At 41.2% G+C, this 27,934-nt stretch overlaps 1 protein-coding gene across 5 annotated transcripts in view; it reads right to left on the bottom strand.

The window, feature by feature from the left end:
• Positions 1-11,551: 11,551 nt before the first annotated feature.
• Psd3 (pleckstrin and Sec7 domain containing 3) overlaps positions 11,552-27,934 on the bottom strand; it is a 536,277-nt gene continuing 519,894 nt past the window's right edge. For all 5 annotated transcript variants that reach the window (XM_085680348.2, XM_085680349.2, XM_085680350.2 and 2 more), the window contains one exon: positions 11,552-19,542. In XM_085680348.2, the coding sequence (XP_085536474.2) occupies positions 19,327-19,542 (216 nt within the window). In that variant the 3' untranslated portion in view covers positions 11,552-19,326. The remainder of the gene's footprint in view (positions 19,543-27,934) is intronic.

Genomic DNA, 27,934 nt, shown 5'->3' with positions numbered 1-27,934 from the left:
ACTCTGTTCGTCAGATCTTAGGGAATGAAATGGCAGTGCTCAGAGCTGTCACCTCTGCAGTTCAAAGCAGAAGCGCACACCTTTAATCCCAGCACTCAGGGGACAGATCTGTGAGCTGGAGGCCAGCCTGTTCTACAAAGCAAGTTCAGGCCAGTTAGGGTTATGGCTAGAAAAAGAGACCCTATCTCAACAAAATATAGCAACAGAAAAAACAAAACAAACAACAAACAAAAAACCACAACAATCTTCAAAGTCTCTCTCTCTCTCTCTCTTTCTCTCTCTCTCTCTCTCTCTCACACACACACACACACACAATCTCAACCGATTAAAAAAACAAACAACAGTTATTTAAAAAAAAAAAAACCCAACCAACTAAGCAAGCAAAAGCAAGCCACCAGGCAAGAAAATGCCCCTGCCATGACTCCTGGCATTATTAGACAAGCAGGACACAAAATATCCTGCTTCACAGAAATGTCTGTTGAATATGCTTGGCCTGTTGGCTGAATATGAATGCCCCAACGTTACAGAGAAACTTTGGGTGACTGTCCAGGCAGCCAGCTGTTTCTGTCATTACTCACATTATTTTCTGGAAGTTGCTTGCTTGCACTTTCTGCTTACTCAGTTAATATTATTTCCTTCTTGAGTCTTAGAGGGAGTAGAAGTCTAGATAGTTATAGTTTACAAGACACACAAAGTAAATTATGATAGAAGGTAAATTAGGTATAAGACTTTGGACTCACTGAGATAGGATAGATATATTTTCTCTGAATTTGTCAAATGCAAATGGAGAGGATTATAAAATGGGAGGAGACAGCTCTCAGACACTGTCTCATTCTGAGATTCCTGGACGCAGGATCGCCATTTCAGATTGAGGTCGAGATAAGAGCCAGTGGCTGGCTGTTTTGCTTTTCGGATCTTCAGGTTGAACCCCAATTTCTGACTCTGAGTTTTTATTAATCATGCTTCCTGTAACATGCTTCAGAAGCATCTTTAGGGTATATGCCCAAGAGTGGTATAGCTGGATCTTGAAGGGAATGGATTCCCATCTTCCTGAGGAACTGCCACACTGATTTCCATAATGGCTCTACAAGTTTACAGTCCCACCATCAAAGGATGAGTAATCCCCCTGCTGCCAGTCCTCAGCAGCATACACTGTCACTTCTTTTATTGATAGTAGACATTCTGACTGGTGTAAGAAGAAATCTCTGAGTAGTTTTTATTTGTATTTTTCTGAGGATGTTTGCCTTATTTAGGGTTTCTATTGTTGTGAAGAGACACCATGACCATAGCAACTCTTGTAAAGGGAAACATTTAATTGGGGCTTACATCTTCAGAGGATTAGTCCATTTTCATCATGGTGGGGAACATGGTGGCATGCAGGCAGACACAGTGTGGGAACAGGAGCTGAGAGATAATACATCTTGACTTGCAGGCAACAGGAAGTGATTTGAGTCACTGATATTTCTTTGCTTTATTTCTAAAAGCCACTTATGAGTGAGTACTTATTATATTTGTCTTTCCGGGTCTGGGCTACCTCACTCAATATGGTGTTTTCTAGATCCATCCATTTGCCTGCAAAATTCAAGATGTCATTATTTTTTTCTGCTGTGTAGTACTCCATTGTGCAAATGTACCATACTTTTCTTATCCATTTTATGGGTTGAGGGGCATTTAGGCTGTTTCCAGGTTCTGATTATGACAAACAATGCTGCTGTGAACATAGTTGAGCACATGTCCTCGTGGTATGATTGAGTATCCTTTGAGTATATTTGAGGGGTATTGTTGGGTCTTGAGAAAGGTTGTTTCCTAATTTTCTGAAAAATCACCACACTGACCTCCAAAGGGGCTATACCAGCTTGCATTCCCACCAGCAATGCAGAAGTGTTCCCCTTTCCCCACAACCTCTCCAGCATAAGTTGTCATCAATGGTTTTGATCTTACACTTCTTACAGGTATAAGATGGAATCTGAGTTGATTTGATTTGCATTTCTCTGATGACTAAGGATGTTGAGCATTTTCTTAAGTGTCTTTCAGCCATTTTAGATTCCTCTGTTGAGAGTTCTCTGTTTAGGTCTGTGCTCCATTTTTTTATTGGATTTTTTTGTTCTATTGATGACCAATTTCTTGAGTTCTTTGTATCAGAACTCTTTGCGATCAGACATCTGTTAGATGTGGGGTTACTGAAGATTTTTTTACCATTCTGTAGGCTGTTGTTTTTTCTTGTTGACCATGTCCTTTGTTTTACAGAAGCTTTTCAGTTTCAGGAGGTCCCATATATTGTTTATCTCAGTGTCTGTGCTACTGGGGTTATATTTAGAATGTGATCTCCTGTGCCAATGTATTCAAGTGTACTTCCCACTTTCTCTTCTATGAGGTTCAGTGTGGCTGGCTTTATGTTGAGGACTTTGATCCATCTGAACTTGAGTTTTGCGCATAGTGATAGATATGGGTCTATTTTCATTCTTCTACATGTTGATATCCAGTTATGCAGCACCATTTGTTAATTATGCTTTCTTTTTCCATTTGATATTTTTTGCTTCTTTGTCAAAACTGAAGAGTGGATTAATATCCGGGTCTTTGATTCAGTTCCATTGGTCCTCCTGTCTGTTTTTATGCCAATACCAGGTTGTTTTCAGTACTGTAGCTCTGTAGTAGAGTTTGAAGTCAGGGATTGTGATGCCTCCAGAAGTTCTTTTATTGTACAGGATTGTTTTGGCTATCCTGGGTTTTTTGCTTTTCCATATGAAGTTGAGTACCATTCTTTTGAGGTCAGTGAAGAATTTTGCTGGGATTTTGATGGACATTGCATTCAATTTGTAGATTTCTTTTGGTGAAATTGTCATTTTTACTATATTAATTCTACCTACCCAAGAGCATGGGAGATCTTTCCACTTTCTGGTGTCTTCTTCAATTTTTTTCTTCAAAGATTTAAAGTTCTTGTCATACAAGTCTTCCACTTGTTTGGTTAGAGTTACTCCAAGATAGTTTATGCTATTTGTGGCTATTGTGAAGGGTGATGTTTCCCTGATTTCTTTCTCAGCCCTTTTATCATCTGTGTAAAGTAGGGCTACTGATTTTTTTGAGTTAATCTTGTATCCTGCTGCATTATTGAAAGTGTTTATGAGTTGTATAAGTTCAGACTTTAAGTACTATATTGAATAGTAATGGAAAAAGTGGACAACCTTGCTTTGCTCATGATGTTAGTAGAATTGCCTTGAGTTTTTCTCCATTTAAGTTGTTGTTTGTGTGCTTGCTGTAAACTGTGTTTATTATGTTGATGTATGTCCCTTGTATCCCTAATTTCCCCAGGACTTTTATCATAAAGAGGTGTTTGATTTTTTTCAGAATCCCTTTCTGCATCTAAATGAAATGATCATGTGTTTTTATCTTTCAGTTTATTTATACGATGGATTACACTCATCAATTTACATATATGGAACCATCCCCACATCTCTGAGATGAAGTCTACTTGAGCATGGTGGGTGATCTTTTTGATGTATCTTTGAATTCTGTTTGCAAGTATTTTTTTGATAAATGTTATATTTATCTCTTTAGGGGAAGTTGGCCTAAAATTCTCTTTTTTGTTGAGTTTTTATGTGGTTTGGGTATCAGGATAACTGTGACCTCATAAAACAAATTGAACAATGTTTCTTTCTGTTTCTGTTTTATGGAACAACTTGAGGAATATTGACATTAATTCATCTTTGAAACTTTGTCAGAATTCTTTACTAAAACCATCTAGCCTAGGGCTTTTATTTTTTTGGTTGGGAGATTTTTAATTACTGTTTCTATTTTACTAGATGTCATATATCTGTTTTAATTGCTTATCTGATCTTGATTTAACTTTGTTAACTAGCATGTGTTGAGAAAATTATTGATTTCTTTTAGATTTTCCAGTTTGGTGAGGAACAGGTTTTTAAAGTATGTCCTTATGAATCTCTGAATTTCATAGGGGCTACTGTTATGCCCTGCCCCCATTTCTAATTTTGTTAATTTGGATATTCTCTCTCTACCCTTTAATTAATTTGGTTAAGAGTTTGTTAATGTTATTGATTTTCTCAAGGAACCAACTCTTCATTTCCTTGACTGTATTGTTTATTTGCTTGTTTCTATGCTAAGGCTTTCAGCCCTAAGTTTATTTCCTGCCATCTACTCCTTTAGGGTGTGATTTTTTTTTCTCACTTTGTTCTGAAGATTTCCAGAATATTTTGAAGTTACTAGTATCCTCACAATATTTTCTTGTGTGCACTTAGTACTATGAACTTTCAACTTAGAACTGCTTTCATTGTATCCCATAAATTTTGGTGTGCTGTGAATTAATTTCTTTCAATTTTAGAAAGTCTTTCATCTAGATGCCTTAACTCATCTTTCACTTAGTAGAAAGTTGTTCAGTTTCTTGAGTTTGTAAACTATTATTTCTGTTGTTGATACCCAGCTTTAAGATGTGGTGGTCAGATAGGATGCAGAGTGTCCCTTCAGTTTTAGAGTATATGTTGAGACCTGCTTTGTGTCTGAGCCTGTGGTCAACTCTAATGGAAGTAGGTAAGAAGTAGGCATGATGTTTTGTGTTTGTGTGAAATGTTCTGTAAATATCTGCTAGATATCTGTAAATATCTCATTTGGTTTATAATCTCAGTTAGCTCCCCCATTTATCCATCTAGTTTTTTTAAATTTATTTATTTAGAAAAACTAACTTTTTTCATTATACATACCAGTCCAAGTTCCCATTCCCTCCCCTCCTCCCATTACCTCCACCAACCTTCCTATCCCACCCCCACCCACTCCTCAGAAAGGGTAAGGCACATTGCTTTAGGAAGGGTCAAGGCCCTCCCAACTATATCGAAGCTGAGCAAGGTATCATCCAAAGAGAATAGGTTCCCAAAAAGCCAGTACAAGCAGTAGGGATAAATCCTGGTGCCACTGTCAGTGGACCCTCAGTCTGCCCCAGCCATGCAACTGTCAACCACATTCAGAGGGACTAGTTTGGTCCTATGTTTGTTCCTGCCCAGTCCGTCTGGAGTTGGTGAGCTCTTGTTCCTCAGGTAAATTGTTTCAGTGGGTGTTCCCATCATGGTCTTGACCTCTTTGCTCATATTTTTATTCCTCCCACTCTGCAACTGGACTTTGGAACCTCAGTCCGGTTCTCCGATGTGAGTCTCTGCCTCTGTTTCCATCAGTTGCTTGATGAAGGTTCTATGGTGATGTTTAAGATATTCATCAGTCTGACTACAGGGCAAGTCAAGATCAGGCCCCCTCTCTTCTACTGCTTAGGGTCCTAGTTGGGGTCATCCTTGTGGATTCCTGGGAATTTCTCTAAAGCCAGGTTTCTTGCTAACCTTATAATGACTCCCTCAATCAAGATATCTCTTTCCTTGCTCTCATTTCTGTCCTTCCTTCTTCTCGACTATCCCATTCCCTCAAGTTCTCCTTCCTGCTGCCCTTCTCCCTCCTCTTTCTCTTCCACTCTCCCTTCTACCCCCACCCCCATGCTCCCAATTTTGTCAGGTGATCTTGTCTATTTCCCCTTTCTAGGTGGATCTATATATGTTTTCCTTAGGGTTCACCTTATTACTTAGCTTCTCTAGAATCATGAACTCTAGAATCATAGGCTCAGTATTCTTTGTTTATAGCTAGTATCCACTTATACTAGTTTTTATGTGGATTGCCTGTCTATTGGCAAAACAGTAAGTATAGATGTCTCCCACTGTCTGTGTATGGAGTTAATATGTGATTTAAGTGTAGTAGTGCTTCTTTTACAAACTTGGGTATCCTTGTGATTGGGGCATAGATAGTAAGAATGGCAATGTGTTCTTGGTGGATTTTTCCTTTGACAAATATGTAGTGTCTCTCCACCCTCAACTATGCAGTTTAGTTTTGGTTTAAAGTCTATTTTGTTAGATGTTAAAATGGTTATACCAGCTTCCTTCTTAGGTTCATTTCCTTACACTATCTCTTTCCATCTTTTTACCCTAAAATGATGTCTATCCTTGATGTGAAGGTGTGGTGGGTTGTTTTGTTTTGTTTTGTTTTTTGATGCAGCAATAGTATGTATCTTGTTTTCACATACTGTTGGTCTGTGCCATTTTATTGTCGAAAGGAGACTTTTGATGTTGAAAGATGTCAATGAGCAATGTTTGTTAATTCCTGCTATTTTATGGTTGGGTGAGTGGTACCTGTGCCTGTGCCTGTGTGTGTGTGTGTGTGTGTGTGTGTTTCTCCTCTTTTGATTGGCTATGGTTGGATTGTTTGTTTTTTGGATATAGTTAACCTCTAGGTTGGAGTTTTCTTTCTAGCACCTTCTTGAGGGCTGGGTTTGTAGACACAGATATTATTACATTTGATTTTATCTTGGAATGTCTTATTCTCTCCATCTATGGTGATTGAAAGTTTTGTTGGGTACAGTAGTCTGGGCTGGCAGTTGTGGTCGCTTAGAATCTATAGAGCATCTGTCTAAGCCCTTCGGGCTTCTAGAGTCTCCATTGAGAAGTGGGGTGTTATTCTAATAGGTCTGCCTTTACATGTTACTTGGTCTTTCTCCCTTGCAGCTTTTAAAAGTCTTTGTTCTGTATGTTACCGCTGGGGACTTTCTTTTCCTGTCCAGTCTATTTGGCATTCTGCATTCTTCTTGTACTTTGGTAGACATCACCTTCTTTATGTTAGGGAAATTTTCTTCTATTATTTTGTTGAAAATATTTTCTGTGCCTTTGACCTAAGGTTTTTTTTTCATCTAGTCCTATTAGTCTTTGATTTGGTCTTTTTAAAATGTCCAATATTTCTTGGATGTTTTGTGCCAGAACAATTTTAGGAAATGCTTTATTTCCTTGGGGTAACAATTTCTTCTGTCTTTTCTTTAATGCCTGAGATTTTCTCCTCTTTCTCTTGTATTCTGTTGCCTTTGTGTTTCCTGTTTGAGTGTCTAAATGTTTCACTTTCCAATTCCCCTCAATTTCAGTTTTCTAGATTGTTTCTTTCTCCACTTTCAGGTCTTGTTTATTTCAGGAACCGTTTTATTCATCTCCTTCTACAATTTGTTTTTTTAGATTTGTTTAATGGATTCATTCATTCATTTCCTCTGTACGTACCCATATCATACTCACAAAGGCGGTTTTAAGGTCTCTGTCTTGTGCTTTAGCTATGTTGCAACACTCAAGGTCTGCTGTAGTAGGGTGCTGGGCTCTAGCAGAGACATTGTCCTGGATATTTTGATTGTGTTTTTTAATGCTGAAGTTTAGACATGTGGGTTTGGAAATATCATCATTCTAAGTGATGATATCTGGTCTTGTTTTTGTTGGGTGGATGTTGCGCCCTTGGTTCTGTGGTGGTTGTGTTTTGCCTGCTAGGAAATTCTTCTTGGATACTGATAGATACGCACACTGGAGGTTCCGGGTAAATTGTGTTTCTAGTTTGGGGAACTGGCACTTAGGACTGGGAATGGGCTAGGAGGATGAGGTTGATGGAGACAAAGGAGGGAGGAAAGCCGCCGTGTCCCACTAGGCTGAAGCAGGAAGTCTGTCACAGAACTGGGAAGAAGATGGGATTGAGCCTGGAGGGATGAAAGGAGAACTGAAGCTCCTCAGATAGCCTAAGTGCTTCCTGGTCTAACTGGCCTGAGGTTTCCCAGGGAATGGATGCTGGATTGGGGGTTTAGGATAAAGCAGTAAGTGGGGGTGGGAAAATTCGTAGGGGAAACTCTGTGTGACTTACTGATGGGAACAGAAAAGGAGAAAACCTCAGCAAGTGTTCTGCTCACAGCTGGGGGAAGGGACTCAGATTGGGTTTGAAGGAGTGGAAGGAGATTGGAAGAAGTGCAGTTAGCCCCCTGCCTCCCTGGCTGGGGTGGCCCGATGGTTCTAAGCACATTTCAGCACTTCAACTAGTCTTTCTCACCATCATGAACCGTCCGTGCCCCATTCATACGCTTCCCTTGTTCCTAGTGTCAGGGTTCACAGATCTTGACGTCTAGCTACTACTGAGGCATACTCCGCCATGTCAGTTTGTAGACCGCTTTCCCCATCTGGTCTTCTGGAGTCAACAGCATGAGACTCACCTCCTCTGCTTTAGAAACCAAACTCAGAAATGTAGCCCAGGTGTTTCTGGTGGCAGCATCATTGGGCTTTCACTGAGTTTTCTGCAGCTGGAAACTGGAGACTTTGTACCCTGTGCGGTCGTGATCCTATGCAGCCCCAAAGGCCTACCTTGCCCTTGTGCGTCTGCGTTTCGAAACCAAACGGAAGTCACTTCCAGCTCTTCCACATCACATGGCTAATCTGCTCCATGGCTTAGCCTGATGAGATCTTTTTTGAATACCGATTCTGTCATTTAGGATAATCATTCTGTCCCAGCTTTATGACATACCAGTTTTTCATAAACTTGCCTCTGTAGCTTCTGCCAAGTTATTAATTAAAATGTTGAACAGATGGGGCCAAAGGCAAGCTTTGCAGCAGGACACTGGAGATGCATCTCCAGGTTGTTGTGGATCCTTTAATTAGTGCTATTTAAGTGGCTTGCACGCCCACCCACAGTGTGAGTGTATGGATTGTACTTCTCACTTTACCAGGGCGTATTTCCTTAAAGATCATGTTAACTCACTTTAAGCCCCATTATTTTATTTACTACCCATGTCTAATCTACCAGCCTTACAGAATAGAAAATCGAGTCTAATATAATTTCTTCTTGAAAGCCTGTTCTGACTTCAAATAATTTCTGCTTGCTCTCTGTCTACAGATATGGCCAGGGTGAAGTATAGAATAGTTTTCTTTACGTGTGGCTTCATCTATGTGCGTATACATCTGTTTTCCTGTGTGTGGGTGCATATGAAGGATGGGTGGTTACCTTTAGAATCATCTTCAGGAACACTGTCAACTTGCCTGCTATTTGTCTTTTATTGTCCTGGAGCACAGCAATTCGTTTACACGGCTGTCAAGTGAGCTGGATCTTCCGATTTCTGCCTTTGCAACGCTGGGATCACACACACATACATAGTGACACGCTGGATTTGTTACTTTCTGATTGCTGTGGTAAAACACCATGACCAGAAGCAAATTACAAATGTATTTTGTCTATGGTTCCACAGGCATAAGAGTCTATCATATCAGGGAGGTGTGACAGCAACCCAGGCATGGCGGCAGGAGCAGAAAACTCAGATTTCACACCTTAACCAAAGCACAAAGCAGTGAGGGCATACTGGAAGAAGGGGAGGCTATACACTCGCAAGGCACTCTCCTCCCCAGTAATGCTTCTCCCAATGAAGTTGCACCTCTTAGACCCCTGATATGTCATCAGAAACCGAGGGCCAAGTGCTCCAATGTCTCTAGCCTACAGGGGATGTCCCAGTTCAAGCCGCCCCACCTAGATTTCCATGTTTGGGAGTCAGCTTGACTGGCAGAGTCACTACCCAACATGCACTCCTATACATTTGTGTCTAGTATTTCCTCTTGCTTATCACTGTCAAGGAAGGAAATAAAAGTAGGATGGCATTAGAGCAAGGAACTAAGAGCTGGGAAGCCATGTTAATCCAATTGCAGAAGTGGGTACCCCTTTGAACGTGGTTTCAGACATGTCCATTCCCACATGTAAGCTGACCTTTAGTGTATAGTTAACCTCTGCCATCCTTCCCCACACTTCCTAAAGACTAAAGCCTATCTAATACTTTAATTAACAATACAGCTTAACTTTTGCCAGCATTGCCCAAAACTTCCAACCCCCCTGTGTTTAAAGTGACAAATACGGCCACCATCTGAGAAAACCTGGAAGCAAAATTCAAGGTTGCTTGAATTTGTGTTTTCTTAGATTTCAGTCCCAATTGGTTCCAAGTAAGTGTTTTCTTTGTTCTTGAGTAGGTTTTGTTCTTGGTTGACAAAACTTTCCCATATGATTTGACAGTGATTCACCTGTCCCTCTGGGTGTCTCTTCCAATGCCGTTTCAAAAAATTAATCTGGGGATGCAACAGATTCTACTTGTTCCTTCCAGCATCTTAATTAGACCTGGGTTTTAGTTTCCTCTTAGGAATGTTCTTAAAATGATCTCTGCAGTCCCTATGGTTCTTATAATATTAGTTGTGCCACACAGATACTATGGGAAGACACCCTCAAGTACCACAGCAGGACAGGCTGCCAGGCAATGAGACTCACGTCTGAGCTTCACACTCCAAAGAAAGACTTGAAACAGAAGCTAGGGGACAGAGAGGCTCGGGCCTCCTCACTCCCCACAGCTTTATTTCTTGAGATGGACAACATAGACGTCTTGGCCTCTCCCAGTGACTCACCTAGAACAACTCCCCACTAAAGACGCTCCATTCCCAGCAGCCACCCTAGGCAGATGCACAGTGTCTCACCTGTTATACTGTGACCATGTCCTTCCTATGCTCAGGCATCTACTATTTGCTATGTGTTGTCATATAGCAAAAGGTGCTTTTGTTTAACAGGACGCAGCCAGCCCTGTCACTTCAGTACCTTGACATCGTTTCTGATACTCAGATGTTGAGGTGGAACTTTATTTTCTAAATCAACAGATCTCAATTACACTAGTCTTTCTTAAGAAGCAGATAGGAGCATGATAGCCACAATGGAGGAGTGCTGAGGAGATGAACATCTGCATTTTAGACAGATGAGCTGCATTGTACACTTGCTTTGAGTAAGACATCACGGGGATGGATTCAAGAAGTTACTTTTCCTCCCTTGCTAAAATCTTTAACATATCTAAGGTCTTTGTGTTGACACCAATCTTCACAGACTTTCCTGGAGGCTAGTTAGTATCAACTACCAGCGTGGATACCACCTCATTCAACTCCGAAGGTCAGATCTAGTTAGTATCAGCTACCAGTGTGGATACCACCTCATTCAACTCCGGAGGTCAGATCTTTCCATCCGGGAGTGCTTTCATCTTGTATGTCTCTTACTATTTTTGGTTTATTACTATTTATTTGATGTGTGTGTCATGCAGATGCATGTGGAGGTCACAGGGGTACATGTGTTTTCCCTCAAGGGCTTTCCACTGTAGTTTTGGGAAAGGCTCTCTCACTGAAGCCAACACTCACCAATTTGGCTAGACTAGCCAGCTTCGTGAACTCTGCAGATGTGCCTATCTCTGCCTTCTCAGTGTTGGGGTTACAGATGTGTGCTGCTGTGCCTGGATATGTGTGTGTGTGTGCATATGTGCAGATACATGTACCTTTGTCCATGCACAGATGTCAGAGGACAGTGTCAAATATTCTGCTTGCTTTCTCTTCTCCTCATTCCTTCGAGACAGAGTCTGTCTCACTGAACCCAGATCGAGGCTGGTAGGCAGCACCTACTAGGGATGATGAGCTTGTCTCAGTCCACTTAGCACTGGGGTACGAGCACATGCATGGCCATATCTAGCATTTTCCATGAGCACTAGGACCCACACTCAAGGCTTGCATGCTTACATAGCAAGTATTCTCACCCACTGACCCACGTCCCCAGTCCCCGTGCTTGTCCCTTTAAGGAAGGGTGCAGAGTGTAGTACCACTTACAATTAAAGGTATTATTCAACTTGAATAAATAAGCAAATAAAAACATTCTCCCAAAATGACTGAAATTTGTTGTATTTATTTCTTCCTAAAGTTTGTACATTTACATATACCATATTGTAATCCTTCACTGTTGGCATGATTCCGATGACATAAAAATCATTTCTAATGCAATTGCTTTGTTGTTATAAAACAACAAAATACCCTCAACTTATAAAACCACAGGGACAGTTCTCCTCATGGCCATTCACACACGAGAGAAATGTACTGTCTACATCACAGCTTCTACACAGTTGACCCACCTGTCTAGGAGGGCTAGGTTTACTTTAATAACAGTGACATAGGGCAATATTTATATACAGTCATTTCAATAAAAATAAAGCAATTGTAAAATGTAAACTCAATTTTCAAAATATTCTTTAAACACTTTAACAATATCCACATAAATTACTGTCCCATTCAAAAGACTACCACCATGAATGCCACAAGCTGGAGGTGGCATTTCTGAGTCTGGTGTGTGATGAGGAACAGGTTCTCAGTACATGGTGTGGTACCACTAGCTTTCCCAGGTCTGCTAACGCTGACTTCTTGGCCACTGAAAAGGGGAGGCTACGATTTTGTCACTAATTACTTTTGCAATCTGCAGGGACACAGAGACAACTGGTAGAGAAAACTCTGGAGGTAAAGGAATGTTACGAACTGTCAATCAGCTGGAGCCACAGGAAACAGAAGCCAGGTACTAGGCCACAGAAGCCCAGCGCCTGTCTTATCGTAAAAGCTGGAAACAGCCAACCTTACGTGCATCCCGCAAGCCAAGGCTGACAACATGGGCTCTTCACTGTGTAAATGTCTCTTCCAGAAGCGAATTCCAAACACTTGAGGTAGAAGAGAGTGCAGGGAGGCATGTCGGCCTTTGCTCAACAACGTCCGCGTGAACAGAGCACTGTTGAGCAATTTTATGTTCCTTGACCCTTCCCACAGAAATGAACTCGTGTCCATTTCTGGAAAGCTGGGAGCAAAGGGACAGATATCAGCTACAGCGGACAGAACTCAACGTGCCCATCTGTTTCTTGAAAAGACAGAATGCCATCTTAGCTGCAAGCTGAGCATCCTTTACACTGTGTCGTCCTCCACGACCGAGTCACTCTCGGAGCTGATATCTTGCCTACACAGGGTCAAGCCACTGGGACGGCTGGATTCCTAATAGTCCAGGACCCAGGATATACCTGCTGCTGAGCAGAAGCCCGAGCAGAGTAAAAGGCCAAGGAGCAGCTCCGGAGTGGGAAGATCACCCTGCTCCCCACTGCCCACGGTAAGGGCTCAGCATAGTGCCTCAGACCTGCTATGTGATCCTTCATGGAGCCTGTGGCTGGGGCTTATCCGTGTGTTCAAAGGCTATGCAGACGGACGGGGAAAACACAAAGCGAACCTCCAAAGTTTTCTCCATCCACCAGTGCTCTCAGAATTGAAGACAAGGAGCTTATTTTCACATTACTGCTAGTGAGAGCTGAACTCTCCCCTGCAAAAGTACATTGTATTTGGGTTCCTGCCTATATACATCCCGAAGACCCTGGCCTAAGGGTAAGTGTTCAGCTATTCAGCACACTGCAGTCAAGATCTCTCACCTGCAGCTGAGAAGTCAGGGCAGCTTCCACACTCGGGGCTCTGAAGGTAAGAAGGCTTCTCCATTTGCCCTGCCCTCTTAAATGAATGGTCTGCAGAGCACTGGCGGGGGGCGGGGGGCGGGAGAGCCACCGTCTGGGAGGCACAAGAAAGACTTCAAGTGGGTGGTCCACCAGGAAGGACATGGCATGTGTCCCCAGTCCCATGTCTCAAAAATGTGATGCCTCTCAGTCAAACAGCAGGACTCCATCAGTCTTCCCTGGTTTGGGGACACATCTGTGATCAGTTTACACCGCTTCTACTAACTATTTCTTTAGACTACTCTGGCCCTCAGTGTCTTAAGGTCATACATTTGTATAACTTAAAATATTCTCTCTCTCTCTCTCTCTCTCTCTCTCTCTCTCTCTCTCTCCAGATAAGGTCCTTGGCATATCAGTTTTCTCCTTAAACACCCAAGAGCACAACTAATCAGTGAATTTCTTCGAAGATTTAACATATACATGGCGACCCCAAGTGGAAAACAGCCAGCTTACCCTTCCAATTCAATTTGGTCTAATTACTCTTATTCCTAAAGCTTAAAAAAGTATTCTAACGACAGAAAAATTCAATATGGATATATACTCTCTAGAGTGAATACTATTATCCATGTCAACGGTTACTTGGCTTTACAACTTCCATGGCTTTATATTAAAATCCAAACATTTCAAGTAACTACGGCCTACAATATACTTTATTTCCACTACTCATCTTCTGTGTGATTTCTGAATCAAATGGCTGTTCTCTGCAAACCCCAAGTAATCCTTAGCAGGAAATAGTCTCACAGAAGCCCTGCCGATCAGCCACAGAGCCAGCGCACCACACATAAAGAACAGATTGAGAAATATATATTTGTAAAAATAGTTCGAGAATGAAGAGTTAATAAAAACAAAACTCAAGTGTAACTGCCCATATGGGTCTGCAGCCTGGAGCTGGTGGTCTCAGACCCTGCAGTTCTAATTCTCCGACTCAGACATGAAGACACGAGGCAGTGTGTTCAAACAAAAGACACTGCAGCCAACCGCTCACTCAAACACACTCAGTCGCTGCTTTAAATATACCAAACATGCTGGTTAATAAAACTGTAGTCTCTAGTTACTATTTACACTCTATAATATAAGCAATAACGGCAAACAACTAAGGCCAGTGGCTCTTCTTTGGGGAGAGTCAGGAAAAAGAGACTGAAGTATAAAAATATTAAATAAAGTTTTAACTTGTTCCTAAAGTCCTTTTACCTGTGACACTAGCTGTTAATTTGTGCAATTGCGAACCTGGAATACAGTACCCGATCTTGGGATGCCCTGATAGACTTCAGTATCATCTGCAATATTCCTTTATAACAAAGGGGTAAGGATGTGGCACCAGGAGAGTGATTGATCTACTCTAAAGTATACACCGGTACATAAAAGATACACTGGGTACTTATGTAGTTCTTCAGTAAGCTATGTATTTTTCTGGACTAATTACAACAATAAAGAACGTGAGCTCAAAAGCATCACATTTTGTAATAAGCCCAAAGTTATCAGCTCAACTTTATGATTAAGTGCTCTTAATACTAAGGATGCTAAGACGGCCCAGGCTGGCTTTCCCCATACTTATTATAATGAGTTCTCATTGTATTGCACACTGTACACCTCAATAGATTCACAAGTTTACTTCAAAGTCATTTTTGCCCTGGTAATTCAAAGCTTAAAGATGGAATCTTCTATTGTAAAGTCTTATTAAAAAATTTAATCAAAATATCATTTGAATTTAAATTTAATAAAACAATACCACTATATGAACTCTCAACAACTGTACTATATAATCATTCCTATGAGGTTTTTAAACGTTCTCTTCATATTATAATGGTTGTTATTGACAAAAATAATTTCAACATACATATACCATATACTGATACACAATCTACACACTTATGCACATACATACAACTATAAATACCCACAAATACAACATTAGCGGGCGACAGGAAGCATTTCCTTTGACATGTGACATACTATCTATACAAACATTTCTCCAAATAGTCACTATAACAGATATACACATAAATTATAAAGGATGTGCCCACAAGACCTAAGGAAACCTACTGTATGTACAAGTAACTTGCTTTATTCCTTGCTCTTACATACAATCAGCAAACCGCCAAGCAGATTCAAGTATTTACTGACATTCTTTCCACACGCAGAGAGCTGATGGTCCTAAGATGCCCACTCTGCAGATGCAGAATGTAAATGACTCCAGATGCCAGCCTTGTTACGTGTGAAGCATGGAGGAGGAGTTGGGAAGGATATGCAGTGAAAAGGGACCTCAGCAATAGATCAGGGATTATTTTATATGGGTTGATAACATCCTCTGGATGACAAGATGGCAGCAGATGTCAAAACTGAGTGTGGAGCTTTCTGCTGCTGTAGAAGTCCTGGAGCAAGGGAGATGCTCTGCCTACAAAGTTGATTGGTCTGTTTCTGAGTGACACAAAGCTCGGACACAAAAACAAATGTGACTCAAACCCCAAGCTGCATCATTGTTCATGAACCAGAGTCCAGGTTTCACTGATGCTACAATTCCATTTGGGCTCTAGTGTAAGATTTCCGCAGGAAGAGCACATTGCCATCTGAACTTGCAAAGGAATCATTCTCTGATAAAACCAGGAAGGGAGCTACTGACCTGATAAAATCTTGCATCCATAAAAGCTAAGCCAAATGTTCAAAACTAAGAAACTTAATGTCAGGGGAGGCTTAACTGATGCTGACTAGAAAAAAAATGCCAAAGAATTAAAATTCCATCTACAGTTAGCTCCATCAAAGCCTCTCTCGCTTGAGCAGACAAAGGAGATACGTTGACTTCTAATCAATAAGGCAGACGAGGAGTGCATTTCAGGATGACCCTTCCTTATTTCAGATCATGGCCCTTTATCCGTGCTCTCTACATGATAAAGGGCAGAAGGCAAAGGAGTGTGACTCCCTGCACTCAGCTTCCCAAGCAGATAATAACACAAATCTAGCTGGGCCTTTAAAAACAAGCGAGATTTTTCTCTTCCAGAACCCCTCACATTACATTTTCCTGGAAAACAGTCCTCACCTTCAGCATGAGGGAAATAAATGGAGAGACACCGAGTGCCTTACAAACTTCACAAGATCGTTGCATGAGAAAATGGCTCCATCTTATTTACCTAAGAGCAATTTTAAAAAGCTACACATAATCTATAAAGTATTTTGACCAGAGTACTCCCCCTACATACTGGTTTCACTGTGATTAATTGAAATGTATATAAGTAACACTTGGCTTAATTAGACCTTGCTCAGAGTTAGGTAAGTGATATATTTTTTAAAAGTACATTTCAGTAATGACAATGCTATACCAATAAAACAAGGACTCTGAGTGGTAGCGAATAGATTTTCATCTCTAAAATTGAGTTCCTGGCAACCCTTTTTAGAAGTCAGCATGTGAGGTAGGGTAAACCCCACAATATACACATTTTATACAAGGTCAGTTTACAATAAGACTATCATCATCATCTTTGGATGACTTGAGACCCTCTACACTGAAAATTAAGGGTATTAATTTAAAGCAGATAATATTTATGATATGGAACTCCAAGGCTCCAGGGCACTGAGGTAGGGATGAATGTAGGTATGTATAGGTGGGGTAGGATGAAGTACCATGGAAAGGAGGGGGAGGAGAGCTCCCTGTACCGTGCACTGGGCAACAGGCTTAGAGTAGCTGTACGAAGGACCACCTTCCATTTCTTATGACTAAATACTGTGTGGAAAGGGGTTGGCTATGGACCAGAGTCCCATCGGATCAGAGGTGTTTCCTGCCATAGGCTAAACAGCCTGCTGTGCATTCTGAGCAGGCAGCATCCTTCCGGAAACCTCAGGCAAGACACATTTTAAGCCTATCCTCCTAAGGCAGACAGCATTACACTGGGGCAGGTTGAGAGTCTACCTCACAGAAGAATGCTATAGTTATTTTTCAAGACAAATCATGCAGACACCATAGTCCACAGCTTTGAAAGTGACTTTGCTATCTGATTATCTATAAGCATGACCTTAATTTCTGCAGTCAACACCTGTGAGTCCTGTAGTAGGGACAACGGCAGTGCCGATGCTATGGGTAATCCCAGACTATTCTCCATGCCAGAAACTCTGCAGCAAGGTACCATTCAATGTATACTAGATATTCTAGGTAAGAACACACAAATATTCTATACACATATAGACACACACTCTGGACAAACACTCAAACATGTTCACTGTTCTTCAGCTACTGATGCTCAAAGATGATGCTCAAGACTCAAAGGTCTTTGTACCTCTTTCCCTTCAGGGACTACAAATACTTAGACAAAAAGCAGACACTGATAATTCATCAAAAGAAAGGCAACTTGCTCAGGAAATATTGGATTCAGTAGGAAGCTATGAAATAGTTCAGGTACGTGAACCACAATGGTAACTCCCCACGCCCGTTTCATGGTTCTGAAATATAAATTAAGTCAACCGCCTTTACCTAAACAAGATAGACGTTAAAAGAAGTCTTTCAATAGTGTGGCAAAATGCCGTGAAACAAGCAGCTAGTTTGGAGAGGAGTTACTATTCCTGGACACAAGCAAGAGGAACATGTACAGAGTGGAAAGAGGTGTAGGTTAATACCTAATCCTGTAACTAAGTGCTAGGATATTCTAACGAGATGTCTCTATAAACTACCGCGGTTCTCTAGCAGGCTTTCTCTAACTGACTGGAATCACGCTATTCATGCAGGAGCAGCTGATTCTCTGGTCAGAGTACCTTCAACTAACCAATCAGAAACAGAGACAATGTGTAAGGACAATAAAGAACATTGGAAAGTCATCCTGTTAGTTTTGAAGCTTATGTGGTAGGGAAGACAGTTTTAGAGAACATAGTTTCAAACCTGAGAGTCTTCAGCCATAGAGGAAACTCACCTTTTCTATTCCTTTCTCTTCCTCTACAGCACTACTCTACTTCAGACCTTGGACTTTAAAGGGGCTGTGTGACTGTAAGGTGAGACCTTTAGGAGCAATCGTAATAATGACGAGTAAGATGGCTGTAGAGATGGAGATGAGGCTAAGCTAAGGAGCAGCGCACAAATCATCAGATTCCCCCGTCTTCAGTCACTACGGCCAGACTGACTTCAGATTCAGTCTGAAGGGTCACTGTCCACTGAGGAAGAACTGCCGCTGTGCTTGCTCCTTATTTGTCCTGATGTAGGAAAGAAAGAAAAAAGGGGGGGGGCATCCATTTTCCACATTATTTTGTTTCAACCAGGACATGATCAGTGCCTGCACATCTATGCAAAAATGAATCTATTCCTGGTTGGAAGGATATCAATGACAGAGATGATTCTGATTCCTAGTTTAGACCCCATGGGAGTGAGGTAACACATTCCTATAGAAGAACACACACCATGCAGCGGCAGCTCGCAGCTCCCAAAGGGCTGATTACTGCCACCATCCTTCAGAAAAGAGAAGTAGCTTGGTGTCTATCAATCGCCCTCAACCTCCCTTCAGGCAAGATGACTCCACATCTGCTTTCCCATGTGGCTGGAAAGGAGTCCACACCTGAGGCAGACTCCTGTGCCTCCTAAGGTCTCCTTCCAGTCCTGTCATCTTCATGTTCCCTTTTTCCTGTGTCCAGCACTGAACAACAGGGGCCAGGATGAATGAAGGGCACCACCCTGGGACACCTGGACTCCCAGCACTGCCACGCTGATGAGAGCATCTATGAGCATTCAGCGTCACCCCCGTGACTGGGCAGGATGTCACACGGAAAGTCTAGGATTTACTAAAGCACAACGCTTGTCCAGTTACGCATTTCACAATGGAGTAAAAATTTAAACCTAAAAAAAAAAGTACAACAGTTGACCGAAAATACATAAAATAACTGTGCAGAAGTGCAAATGAGAGAAAGCTGAAGGAGAAAGGATCTGTAGTCCTCTGCCCTCACCAAAGGTGCATTAGTTATAAAGTTGCCCAATTCCTCAAAGCAAGAAACTCAAGAACAAAGACATCTGTACAGAAACTAACAAAAATATACAATATAAAAGGTCACTAATGCACCGTTTAGTCACAGACTATTTGTTTAAATATATTCACGGATTACCAGAAAGATCTTGAAAACCTCTTTTTGCTCCATGACCAGCACTTCCTGGCCGTGGACAGATTCTAAGTAACTTTTTGCTTAATGCCCGGTGTTTCAGGTCGGTGGTCCTTTCTCTCTGACACGTTGCGTTTGACCTTGGCAGTGACCGGAGATGCATCTGGGTTCAGGGAAGGACTTGAATGCGACTTCTTTAGTCCCACTGCCTCGTTTCCTTCTGTACCCAGGAGCTCCTTGCCTCCTTCTTTCAGAATGTTGACATAAATTTCATAACGGGTTTTCTGAAAGCAAGAATCAGAGAAGTTAGGTCAGTACAATTCCCAACTGCATGTGTGTGCACACCTGGCATGCTATTACACATAACACGAGAATTTTTTGAACCCTTGACTTTATCCCAAGCTGACAAATTACTTGGGTACTTATAATTACAGGATGATGACTCATCTATTAAGATAAGAAATTAAGCTAGAATTTCCATTAGCATTTATTCTAGGTTCTGAGGAGTACCAATATACTGGGTAGAGTAGACATGCATCTGGAATGCACACAGTAAAGAGTGGAGTGTTTTCTGGGTAGCAGGAGCTGTAACCTCTGGTTCACATGAGACTCTTGCATGTGACCTGGTACTTGGCTTGAACACCTTCCTGTGCTTGCTGTAACTCTGGAAGTGTCAGCTGGATAGTCCTCCCATTGACTCCACCCGCGAGTCCCCTGTTAAGTCAGTAATCCGTTCTAGAAGCCATTCTGAATTTCTATTGCTTTTCTTTTAGAATCCGCCAGTTCTCACTCTCATGCTATGAAAAGTGGTTACTAGGAAACAAGATGAGGCCTGCAGAACATGGAATTGCTTTCTAACGCTTTTCTCATTCTGCCTTTTTTTTTTTTGTGACTGGAAATTTACGGGCTGCCATCTATGTTTCAGATAGCGCCTTTCTTCCCTCCCCCACCATCTTCTGCGCTATGATGGTTTTCTAATGGCTGGAAACACTGCAGAGCCGTTTGCTGAATCCTCACCCTAAGGCCCTGTTTCTGTATAAGTCACTTACCTAGAACTGTTGCACAGACATACTGAAATTTACACATTCCTGATTTGCTACATTCTAGTCAAAATAAGCTTTTCAGCATGCCCCTTCCACACATGAAGACTTTGGAAAAACCTTACAGTATTTCATTTCTAAATGAGAGTATGCCAGTTATAAAGCTGTTCAAACAAAGGAAGGCAGAAGCTGTTAAGACTATAATATCTTTCAGGGATTTTTCTAGTTAGATTAGAGGTTTATAGATACCAGCTTCACGTGCTGCATTTCCAAGTTATTTTGCTCAAAATAAGAGGCCCGCTAGTCATTTCATTTGTTCTGCGTCCAAGCATGGCACTGCACAGTGGTGACAACATTCACTGAGTGCCCTCACGCTACTCTGAAGTTATTTACACAAACCACAGAAAGTTTGTAATATTACTATTCCTTTTTTACTCATACGGAAACAAAGGCAGGGAAGTCCAAAGTCAGGATGCACAGGAAGGAACTTTGATTTGAATCCAAGCAAGGGGACAGTGGGATCCACTTTGCAAACGTTTTCTTTCTGGAAACGACCATACAAACGAATGTATATTCTAGATTCTAAGAAGAACTCTGACAGACACTGTTGGTTGGTCAATCAAAAGCTATCCTCAATTTCTCCTTCTTAGCCCTGCCACTCTGAAGACAGACACAAAGCACGTAGCAGCTTCCCTAGTCCCTCTAACAACTAGGATGGGCCATGTGATACTCCAGAAAGGACCAGACAGAGTTATAGGCAATAATAAGCTATCCTGGCAAAGAGTTTGCTTTTTGATGGGACAGCTCGGCTTTGGAGGAGAAGCCACCAGTTTTATAATCTTACTCTTCTTTTAAAAATAGATTTATTTTAATTATGTATATATGTGCACCTATGTGCCTGAGTGCAGTGCCTGCAGAGGCCAGAGAAATGAGATAATCCTAGAGTTATAGGCAATGATAAGCTATCCTTCATGAGTATTTGGAGTTGAACTGGATCCTCCTTAAGCATTGAGTCATCTCTCTAACCCCACAGCTTTATTCCTTCTCCATATTTGATATCATTCCTAAAGCTGTTACCATGTGATTTAGGACAGGAGATATGGATACAAAAGGAAAACATGCCAGGGCTGAGGGAAAATGGAAAGACAGAGAGAAACACACACATATATTCACACACACACACACACACACAGAGAGAGAGAGAGAGAGAGAGAGAGAGAGAGAGAGAGAGAGAGAGAGAGAGAGAGAACGAACCTGATATTTTGGCTCAATGAGCTGGACCCAACCCTGAAAATCCCCATATCCTCAGATTTATAAAGATGAACCACAAATTTCTGCATGTAAGAAGGACTATTAACAGCCCTTATCTGCAGGTAAAAGAATTACTAATTGATGAATATTCCAATTTTCACAAATAAGTAAACAAAAACCTCAAGAACGTGCTCAGCATTATGTTAGAAGACTACGTGAGAGCTTAGTCAGAGCGTTCAGTGATCAAAAGGCAGGTTATCAGCGTCACATACTGCCACATATGCCCTTCCCTCCAACTGCATCCCCATAGCTGTCTTTAGAGTTCATTCCCCGAGCTCCTTTCCAGGCTGTGGGTACCACAGTTCTCCTCTTCACTTCTGTAAGAAGCCTTCAGCATCCACTAAGAGAGAACATGTGGTTTGTTTCCTTTCTAAGTCTAACTCATGTAACAATGATGGTGCACAGTTCCATGTATGTTGCTACAAACGCCAGATCCATATCTTATGTCTGAATAAGACATGTAAGCACATGTGACTATAATATAATATATAACAATACACATTTTCTTTATTTCTCCATCCACTGATGGGCATTTAGTTTGAGATTCCTTATCTGGGCTACTATGAACAGTTAAATAAACCCATGGATACAAATATCTCTCTGACATACTGACTTCCACATCATATCCAGGAGAGTGCGATTGCTGGATCATATAGTAATTTGAAGGTTTTGAGGACCTTGCATACAGCATGCCACAATGATTGTACAAGTTGGCGTCACCAACAGCATTTGAGTCTTCTCCCTTCCTCTGTGTCATTACCATATTCCTAAGTTTTTATTTTGTCTTTTTCATAAGAGCTATTTTATCTCATTTTTGCTTTGATTTTATTTTCTCAATAAGTAATATTGAACATTTTTTTCATAATTGTTGGTCATTTGCATATTCTCTCTTGAAAAGTGTCCATTCAGGTAATCTGCCACCACCCAGAACCTTTGCTGTGTTCTGGAATTCCACCTATACACCCACTCTTATTGTGCATAATTTTCAGTTAAAACTTTCCTTAGTTTCTTGTTGCTGTTTGAGCTCCATATACATTCTGGATATTACCCATCAGAAGAATCATTTGCAAATATTTTCTCTCATTTAGCAAGTTGCTTCTTTATATTGTTGATTATTCCCTTTGTTGTACAGATACTGCCAACTAAATGAACCCTAGTTGGTTTTTTTGACAGTTTCTCCCCCTCACCCGTGTGTGTGTGCGCGTGCGAGCGTGTGCACATGTGTGAACATTTTTAAAATAAACAGGGTCTTTCAGTGACATGAAGCCCACCAATTTGCCTAGACTGACTGGCCAGCAAGTCCTAGGAATCCTCGTCTTCCCCTCCTGAGCACTGGAATTATAGGCCCGTCCCTCAGTGCTTGTCTTTTATCTTAGCTAGGAGTTGAACTCAGGTCCTCATGATAGTATTCTGCAGACTAAGCCCTCTCCACCAGCCCTCCCCCACAGTTTTTTAAAATTTCTTTTTAAAAGCCTGATGCATCAGACTAAAAAAGCAGCCAGTATTCAAATAGCCAACCTTGCCTGAAGAACCTGGTAAGTGGCATTTAGAAAAGGACTGCTGCTTCCCTAACAGCCTGTTCCTCCCCACAAATGGAACTGAAGTTTAGCTTATTTTTTTAATTAAAAATATTCATGTGACTAGCCTGAGGAGAGAAAACAAAGTTGAAAAGGAAACAGTAATTCCCACCCCTCCTTCAGTCTCCTGTTCTGTCATAAGCTCTGGTCTTAGCCCCTGATCCATATGTATCAGTCTGCTAGGGCACTTGTGAAAGCAGTAGCGCTATTCTAATAACAAGGGACTAGCCCAGTGTTTGAAACTAAGGTAGCCATTTTTGAAACCATGAAATAAGCACAGAAAAAATGGCCATTATGGCCATAAAACAGATTAGGAATTTAGAAAGCCTATACATCCACAATGACAGCGTTTAGCACACAGGAACTACCCACTTATATTTGTTTCTAAGTTAGATGTAAGAGCATTTACTCCGTTTAAACATCTGGTCAGTTTTCTACCATTTGTAGCCAAAAGTACACAAGTATTAAAAGCATCCCTACTGAGTAGCAATGAAACTCTTGTCTCGATTTTATTTATGAAAAAAATTACTTGGCTAATGAATTGTGGTATGGTATAACTTTGTTTTTTTTTCTGAACAGTCAATGGTGTATTGATAGACATTACTATTCACCACAAGGTGGTTACATAATGAATATTAAGTCAGTGACTATTAAGTCCATTGCTAGTATTATATCACTTACTTGTGCTCTGTAGATTAATACAATTTTCTTAGTCTTTTCCTGCATGTTTGCTATGTGTATAATATCTTATAGTTTCTAAGAGATTCTAAGATGGTATATATAATTGTAAGTTTCCACAGTCTGATTAAAATACCAGATTAGAGACCAAACTAGAACGTTTTATATCACAAAGAGAATTTGATAATAAATATTTCTCTCCTTGACTCTACTTTCTCTATATCCTACATTCATTCTCTGAGTAAGCCCCATCCCTTCATCTTCGTAATATATTCAGAAGCCTGCGCTTTCTCATGTCTTCTACTAAGTCTGAAGCAAGCACAGTCCTTTTATGCCTAGACATTAGAGACGCTGCCTGCTTGGCCTCTTTGCTCCCTTCTTTGGCATCCATGCACACTTCCCTCAACAGTCAGTGATGTGAGACACAGCACGCTACCACTGCTCTGAGTGCTACAGTGTCTCGGATCCCTAAGATGCTTCTCTACCTCAAACCCTTCAAGTGGCCCAGATACCTCTAATCTATGTTGATTTTCACTCCTTGTGCCACCAACACCACTGGTTTTAAAGAAGTCTCTGTGCTACAGAGTAGTGGAGGACCTGCCTCCTGGATGCCCCTATGTGCGAGGCACATTCCCCCAGGGCCTCTTGCACTTTCTATTTTCTTTCCTCCCACAAGTTATGGAGACCACGCCCTACTGTCCTCCATCACTTTCAGGCTTCACCACGTCATTGTCACATCTAGGCCTTCCATACACCATCACACCTCTTCTCATGCCTTCACAAATTTTCTCCTGATCAGCTCTCCCCACCCAACAGCCTTGCATTTCTAATTTTTAGAAAACCTTGTTTACTTCTTCCTTTTCCCTTAGGTGCTCTCACATGATGGAAAACAACTGCTTTTCTTTCCTAGGAGTAATAAAACACCCATTAAATGTATGAATGGAAAAAAGTATATGCAAAAGAAAATAAATTCATGCAAGTCTGGCCAAAAATATATTCTAGATATATTTTATACAGACTATGTCTATTTCTATATAAATAAAAAACAACAGGGATATAGACATGGTCAGTGGATACCTGGTGAGTTATGCCCTCCAGAACCTCTAAGAATACAACATTATTTTAGGTATTCCACCATTGTGGATTCCATCATTGTCTTCCACAAGTTACTAAGGTCTGACTTATCACTCCAAGGCTTCTCTCTCCATACCCTCATGATGTTGGCAGTTGAGATATTATCTGTGACAAATCCTAATCAGGCACCAAATAGAAGCTGCCTGGTTGAAACCGAGTCCCTCTCTAGACACAGACGACTATTTCAGAGGACCTTAAAGTACAGATTTATTTTATAAAATCTCTTATGGAGCAGGAAGAGAAGAACTGACTTTATCATGTACTGTAAGCTTAGAGATAAATTGGACTACAATGCCTGGACTCTGGTGCTTGCTCATGTGGATAGTGACTTGATCTCATGCTGACTGGTATGGAACTTCTAAGTTCACAATGCAAGTGCACACTAAAGAGATGAAGATTTTCCCAAGGGTTATTTATATCTAGAGTATACCTGCATGGTCATCCTCACATCTCATTTACGTATAATGTGTCAGGATCACATTTATGGCTTGATGTAGACTTGGAAGCTAAACTCAGATTGGTCAAACCCCTGGGCCATAGAATAGGGGTTTCTTGCCTGCCTAATTAGAATAAATTAGCATTACACAGACAGTAACAATATTAAAGGATTATATGTCACTGAAAATTTTAAGATAGGATGATCCATAATGGAGCATGTAGAAAAGAGGTAAAATATCAAAAAGGGAAGCACTTTAAATTAATTTAATATCATGCCACAAAGTCATCACTACATTGGAAAGAAACACAGTTTCTAATCTAGAACATTAAAAATGAGATGGGATGTCTAAAAGTGAGTCCATGAAAAGACAGTGGCAACAAGAAAACAGTCTTACAAGAGATGCCTATGGATGGCAATGTCATTAGGCTAGTGGACATGGGTCTTAGTCCATTCTAGATCATGGTTCTGCTATCATTATTCAATCTCATCAGGTATGGGTCTTTCATTATAAAGGGCAAAAACATTTAAGAAAATAAGGGGTGCCTCGAGGATATATTGTTACTTGTGCTGATATTATTAACGATATCTTAGTCCACAATCACATGCTCATATCAGTTCTGTATTTCTGAGCGAGGTGCCAGCTCACCTTCCTTCCTCAAGGCAGCCCCAAAGGTGTAAGCAGATTTCTAGCAGCTAAGACTATATGACCTAATCCATTACTTGATAACAGCCCCAGATGGGATTTCTACCAAGTCCAAGAGTGGAACTACTTAGGTGCCCAGACACAAGTTTGTTTGTTTTGAAATAGACGAGCAAGTTTTCTCTGCTAATGTTTCTTCGGATTAGCTGCTTCCATAAGCTCCTGGGAACAACAAGCACAACGGTGTTTATAAAGCTCTGATACTTTCTTCAATGCGTAACCTCTTTAGGTTTCCCCATTTTCATTATGCTTAATCTTAACTCCTGTAAACAAATCTGTCTCCAATTTGTAGGAGAAAGTTATTTTTCATTAGTAGCAAGGCCTTTAAGTGCCGACAAAAAAAAAAAATACTATGCCCGAGGACATGCCTAAGATGCTACATGGATTAACTGGTAATTGCTCTTTAAAAGGAAAACTTAGCGACTGAAATTCTTTGAAGCCAGTTTCATCGCACCCACACATAAACTCACCTGCATCTGATGGTGCCCCTTCTCCTGAGCCCTGCTCACCATCTCTTGTCCCACTTTCATACAGCTCTACTCTCTGATAGAGGAGCACAACAGTCACCCCTTAAAGAAAGCCATGCTGTCTGTGCCCCCACTCGCTGCCCCTCTGTAGTCACAGCCACTGCTCCAGAAACCAGACGCTCAGCATCTCCTCCCAGCATCTCGTTTCTCAGAGGTGGAGGAAAAGGCCGTCTTTGGGCGGAGAAAGCCGTATGTGATACACATGTCACAGCACGTGCTGCTTCTAGAGCTCTGTGCTGGACAATCAAGAGATAAACTCCAGAGCAAATCAAAGGAAACAGAGCAAGGAGCCTGTAAACGGGCTACTTATTTACACACAGTCTGGTCATTTTCAGTCTGCACTCCTGGAGGTCACGGCAGAATAGATGTGCAATTTACTTTCTTATTGATCAATTAGCTAACTCACCTCTCTTTGCAACAACAGGCACAACAGACTCCTAAGATATAGGCTGTGCTGGGGCGGGGGGTTTTCACCCTGCTCCCCCACATCAGGTATCCGCACGTACTAGGAAGCCACTATCTAAATATAGCAGGCGCCATGCATTATCAGTGTGTACAGCCTGCACACCGGAAAAGCTGAAAGATGTCTGCACTCGGTTCTTTCGATTCAGTTTTGATTTCTGCTTTCATGTTGTCTAAATGAACTTAGTGACTGTAGTTTCTAAAATAATTTAAAAAATGAAAACCTTTTATATAATGATATGAAGAGAAGTCAAAAGCTTGTGCTAACACAGACAAAGGGGACCGTGCTGACACAGAGTGTTTTGTGAGTGCCACCTGTCACCTTTCTCTCCCTGCCTGGCCATCATATTCCTATGGAGTCTAGTCTGTGGAGGAAATTAGAAAGTCAAATCAGCCTGACTCACCTCTAACATTTTACAGCCACAGGACATTGGGACCATGCTTTTGTCCCATCTATCTCAAAGAATTGCATTGCACACAAACAATTATCTTACACCTAGAATATATTAAAGCCCAACCAGGCCCAAACCTGTAATTCACTTCCTGAAAATGACAGTTTCTCGGGTCTCAGGCTTGCTAGGCAGGTACTTTACTAGTGAGCGACATTTCCAGCCCTCTTTTTACCTTTTATTTTAAGACAAGGTTTCACTAAGTTGCCTCTTGAACTCACTCTGCAGTGTAGGCTTGTTTTGAACGATTGGATTACTGGAGTTCAAGAGCTTGCTTTTCAGTAAAGTGAAATAAGTTGTCTCTTGAACTACAGGTATATAAAATTAAGTTTCTACTTGCCCAAGTTATAAAGTATCTG

Source organism: Myodes glareolus, chromosome 23 (assembly GCF_982192425.1).
Source record: "Myodes glareolus chromosome 23, mMyoGla1.1, whole genome shotgun sequence".
Lineage (NCBI taxonomy): Eukaryota > Metazoa > Chordata > Mammalia > Rodentia > Cricetidae > Myodes > Myodes glareolus.
This window is presented reverse-complemented; position numbering and strand designations above follow the sequence as displayed.